We start from the raw sequence: 5,806 nt of genomic DNA, 5'->3' as shown, positions 1-5,806 counted from the left end.
CTTTCCTGTCATGTCATAGTTTATTGTGTACAAGCAAACAATGAACACTCGGTGGTCAAAAAACAAATACAAATTCAAAAATACAAACTTCGACAACAAACTATTTGCTATTTCTCCACTTGAAGATTGCCCAGCTCAAGATCCTTCAGCGTGATGCCAAATTTAGACAACTTAGACTCTATCAACGACAGGAGATCGTCGTACATCTTGCTAACCCGGGCAAACTCGTACCGCAAATCTTGAATTTTATCGTTTTTCTGAACCAACAATTTTTCGATCCGTATGCTCAGAGATTGCGGTTCTATGCCAGCAAGTGACAGAACTTCACCGAGGATAGCCTCTCGCTGTTCGGTTTGCTTCTCGATGTACTCCAGCTTTCGCTCCAGGAGGGAATTTTTCAATCCTAAATGAGAAAAACAAACAGTTATTGGGTAAAACTTTCAGCTCTCACGAACTCAACATACCCGACTTTTGCTGCGACTCAAGAATCGACTTCTCGAACATGCTCTTCAGTTGATCGCGCTCTTCGACCAGTTTTTCACATCTCATCTGCAGTACGTCCGATTCCAGTTTCAGGCTGCTTAGCTGCTTCTGAGTGGTACTAAGACGAGTTTTTACCCGATTCAAGGTGGCCTTATCGCGATCATAATACTGAAGCTTCTTGCGTAGCTCAATCAACTCCGAGCGGGCTTGTTTCAATGGTTCCACTAGCTTTCGATTTTCTGCCATCACTTCTGAATGATTTTTCATATCTTTATCAACCTGAACCCTCATTTCTTCCATTTGCTCCTTCATGCTGTTGATGAGCGCCAAATTGTTCAGTGTAATGTCATTGTAGTAGCCTTTCATCTCTTTGTAGGCATTTTCATTCGACTGAATCAGTTCGGCGATTTGAGCGTTTTTCCGCTCCTCTACTTCGGATAACTCCATTTCGTGTCGAATTTCGGCTTCTTCTTTGTAATTTTGTAGCTTCTGCTCATACAGTTTCATCATTGCTTCGACTTCTTTTTTGAAGCGCGATCGTTCCTCGCTCAACAATTCGCTATGCTTCAGCTTTAGCTGTTGAACCTCAAGCTCTCCGTTCTCTTCCTTTTCCCTGAGTAACCGCCTAAGCTCACGCTTATCGTTGAGCAAATCCCGTTCCTGCAGAGCGTGATCCTCCTGGGCCATCTTGAGCTGTGTCATCATTTCCGCCTTCAGCTCACCGATGTGCGACTGATGCTCGTACTGGAGGTGTTTCATTTCCTGCATCACATTTTTGGTGTCCTGATCGGCCAGTTCCTGGGCCACCTCGACATCGCGTTCCTTGCTGCGAATGGTCGCTTTTGCTTCCTCCAGCTGTTTGCGGGTGATTTCCCAGAACGTCCGCAGCTTGTCCCGTTCCAGCTGGAAGAAGTTGCGCTCCTCGCGTTCCCGTTCCATCTCGTTCCGCAGCCGGAGCGCAAACTGCTCCAGCTGCTCCCGGGACATGCTGGACGTGTCGACGCCATCGATGACCGCTGGAAGGACCGGAATAGATGGGGATTATGGCTATGCACCACAGGTTTTTGAGTGCAGAAACGATACTTACTGCTTCCTTTGCCTTTTTTGGGTCCCTGCGAAGAAGGATGATTTAGAAAGCATAGATCATAGGAGGTGATGTTTATGTTAGGAATACTTAAATATTTGATCGGGAAAAACCCGAATTCAAACTCACCATTTCAAATTGTCGACTATGGAACAATCAAGATCACTTTTTTGAAGTTTTGTGTCGTTGAAGTAGTCCAAAAATAACTGCCTCGATTATCAATGCATCTAAATTCTAAAATAAAGCAAGCATATCACAAATAGAGAAACGGAAACAAAAAAAATGTGCACACCAAATTGGACAACTTCCCGGCGGAAAGCAATGTTCGAATCGATAAATAAATCACATGAATGTTTAATCCTTTCGTCGGAACCAATTTGCCAACTACGGGGTCGCTTCGTGCTTCGGACGTGATGTCGCGAACGGATGTGACAACTTGATTTTCCCACTGGGAATATCCGGAACACTCGCCGTACGGAGAAAAGCAATTAACTAGCTTCGGATGGAATGAAAAGCAAAAAAAAAACAAAATTGCACAAACTAAACACCGCCGGCTAACCGAGTGTCATCGTGCGTTTATTGATAAAACCGTTTTGTGTGGCGTGTTGTCATGGCAGCATGTTTGTGTCCTTCCGAACTCGGCTTGATCGCAAAAGCTCGCGTTTGTTCTATCCTTTTGGTACTTTTTTTTGTGAGGTATTCCATTTGTTTTCGGTGCTTTGATTGGGTTTGCGTGTTGAGGTTTGCTTTCCGAGAATGAAGTAGAAGTGTTATCTATTGAAGATAATTTCAACCAGGACAATAAATAATCGTTCGTTCATCGATGCTCTGAAATGAACGTTTAAATGAAACCCTAATTGATTGTGGTCTGAGCGTAACTGAATGGGTTTCCTTCTAGCAACAAAGGGCTATACGATTCGGATCCTGTGCACCGTAAGACAAGAACATTATGTTGGTACCTACAAATATCTACATGGAGCTACATAAAACAATCATCAATTGAGATAAATGGCTACTGTTATTGCCGCATCGCATCTTGGCGTCTTCTGGCCGACCGTTTCTTGCGAATGGATGGTTGTGTAAATAAATAGCTGGTTGCCGTTGCTTGTGCTGCTCTTGTCTCCAGCATATCTGTAGGTACCTACCTACGGAGCGGAATCATCTCCTGCCGATAATGGTTACTTGCAGAACATGACAGGAGTACAAATATTTAGTTTAGTACTTCTACTATTTCGTAAACATCGTCGGGATAGAATGAATAGAATGCAATTCAGGCATGAAATATTTTATGGGATCATTTTTTTTTCGTCTCTGTGAAAATGCGACTAGAAGGAAGCTATACAAGGAGAAGAACGAATAGAAAATAACTCCTAATAGGTTTTTATTGATAGCAAAGTAGTTCGAACTGTAATTCTAGACGTGTAGCAACATAAGACCTGAGGTAGGACCAGACAGCTTATTTATTTTTTTTCCAAGAAAAAAGTTCTTGTTTTGAAAACTTTACGTAATAATCTCTCACACCACGATTAACAAAGCGAATAGGTTTCGTTGGACATCAATCGAACATCTTACGCATGTTCAATTCAAAAGCAGAATGTAAAATAAAATCTTGCCCGAACAATTTCTTCAATCGTGGAAAATAATTTAAAATGCGACACTTTTTCCCTAAAAACGGGAAAGGCTGCTGACATCTCTGAAGATATTTGTACACTATTTTTAACTTATTTTCTAAGACGTCTACGTTTTCCGAAGATCGATTTCGTGAATATTTGATTTTTTTTCCAGAATATGTTGATAACATTAATATTTATCATATCAATGTTCAAGATATTATTGACGCACTGCATAAATTAGACATCTCAAATGGTCATGGATCTCATGGATCTGCTCCCATACCCATGAAAAAAAAAAATCTTTGGCACTAGGAACACCCTTTGTTTTAGTTTTTCAATAAATCGCTCATGAGCGGCGTTCTCTTTAAATCATGGAAAAACACCTATTAGGTACCGATTTTCAAATGTGGAAAAAAATTAGGTGTGTAATCATCGAGGAACTGCAATTATCTCTTGCATCCCTAAAATCCCGTACCCGATAAAAAATTAAAAATTTTACCGTACCCGATTAAAAATTACCTGTACCCGTACCCGACCCGAATGAGTAGTAAAAATTTTACCAAAATTCAGGATGGAGAAAATAATGTTTTTTTAATGTATCAGATTCTAGTTGGTAAGCAAAATACATTAAAATGCTTCTTTACATTTGAACATATAAATACACTGTGAAGCATGAATAGATTTCAAATGTCTTTGGTACTTTATACTCATTCACAAATGTGGAGTAATATCTACATAAATTTTTCGAGAAGCATATTTACCCAGAATGTCGTAATACCCGTTGTATTCAATTTTGAGTAGGTATGGTTTTTTACGAAACAGTGCGACTTTTGATCCAATTCTTTAAATTCACAAGTAAGCGTGCTCATTAACTTGACACACAAATAAAAATTCACATTCGAATCACTTGAAAAATCACGTAAAATGGATCCAAATGTCAAATTGAATATTATACGTGACGAAAATGAATGTTATGCGAATATCCCCTAAAATGAATAGAGTATCATCAGTTTGTTTAAGTGAATTGACCAAACATCAAACAATGTACGTGTATTCCCGGTGTGAAAAATTCAATTTTGAAAATGGTGAACAGTGAATCCTTCAAGTAGTTTGAACATTCGTGAGAATTTTTTTTGGTTATAATTTTTTACAACAAAACAAAATGCAAAGAAATTCTATGCAGATTTTCTGAAATAAATGTTTTTATGGCTAGAATCCTAATGATTTATATGAAAATTTGAGAAAATCTCCAACCAATATGTAAAATAACAGTTTTCTGGTATCTGAATGTGATATGAGTACTACACTACATTTTATATATGAATCAAATAATTTTTAATGGATTGTGCATTAAACAGCTTTTTTTTTTTTTTTTTTTTTTTTTTTTTTTTTTTGTTTCGATTATAGAGGTTTTAACCTTAAGGTCATTCGCCTCTTCGGGGCAGAAAAATTTTCTGACCCTATGTGCGGGGTTGGGAATCGAACCCAGGTGGGCTGCATGAAAGGGCATCGACTTACCCATCACGCTATACCCGTCCCCATTAAACAGCTTTAAAATGGCAGTCCATTAAAACCTACGTGGAAAGTAGGGTCTGACCGCAACATCTTAGAGCTAAGACAGTGTGTCTTATTAAATATGTTATCAAAAAGTAGGGTGGAAAATATTCACATAACTTGAATGAAGAAAAGAAATGTTTTTTTTTCTGGAAAAAGATGCCAGTTGTCAGGTCTGGTCCTAGGCGCGAATGTCAAAACCCCTTGAATCAAATTGTTTATTTTTCGGAAGAACTGTTTTGCAATAAAAAATTCTCGTCAACGTGTAAACATATTTATGTGAAGTACAAATGGTCGGGTAATCGATCAGAAAAAAAACTATTTTAAATCACCTAGTGGTGTAATGATTCCTTTCTCATATCAATCATACCATCATATATAATACTGTGGTATTCTTCGATTCTTGAAAGAATAACCGAAATCGGTTTGTTTGACCGTCTACTGATAAAAACTGTCAATTGGAAAAGATTTGAGGTCGATTTAGAAATTTTTTAAGGTTTTTCCCCATTTTCAGTGGTGGTATACAATTTTTAACCCACTTTACCCTATATTTCCGGATCCGGAAGTCGGATCCAAATAATATTCAGGAATTTTTTATGGGACCTCAAGACCTTTCATTTGAACCTAAGTTTGTGAAAATCGGTTCAGCCATCTCCGAGAAAAGTTAGTGAAAAACAACGTTGCATACACACATACGCACATACACACACATACATATACACATACACACACAGACATTTTGCGTACTCGACGAACTGAGTCGAATGGTATATGACACTCGGCCCTCCGGGCATCGGTTCAAAAGTCGGTTTTCACCTTTCTATATGAGAAAGGCAAAAAATTTACCCGTACCCGATCCGTACGCGAGTGAGCAGTAAATTTTTTTACCCGACCCGACCCGTACCCGTTTGAAAATAAAAATTTTTACCCGTACCCGACCATACATCCATACATCCAGTAGACAATTTCTTTGTGTCGCAAAGCGGGGACAGGCAAATGGGACGTGTTCTGCAGTCTCTAACATATTTGGCAAACCTTACCGCCTATTTATACTTTGATGTACTCCTTTGAA

The 5,806-nt window shown here is 38.9% G+C and overlaps 1 protein-coding gene across 1 annotated transcript; it reads right to left on the bottom strand.

The window, feature by feature from the left end:
- On the bottom strand, positions 1-4,294 carry LOC131425584 (dynein regulatory complex subunit 4). Its single transcript, XM_058587583.1, has 5 exons — positions 1,860-4,294; positions 1,697-1,801; positions 1,571-1,595; positions 465-1,499; positions 1-403 (listed from the first exon to the last, which is right to left on the bottom strand). Exons 2-5 carry the CDS (start codon positions 1,697-1,699, stop codon positions 108-110), a joined length of 1,359 nt encoding a protein of 452 aa, XP_058443566.1. The 5' UTR covers positions 1,700-1,801; positions 1,860-4,294; the 3' UTR covers positions 1-107.
- Between the last annotated feature and the right edge of the window lie 1,512 nt (positions 4,295-5,806).

This window comes from Malaya genurostris, chromosome 1 (assembly GCF_030247185.1).
Source record: "Malaya genurostris strain Urasoe2022 chromosome 1, Malgen_1.1, whole genome shotgun sequence".
Lineage (NCBI taxonomy): Eukaryota > Metazoa > Arthropoda > Insecta > Diptera > Culicidae > Malaya > Malaya genurostris.
The sequence above is the reverse complement of the archived record's forward strand: the minus strand, read 5'-3'. Positions and strand labels throughout refer to the sequence as shown.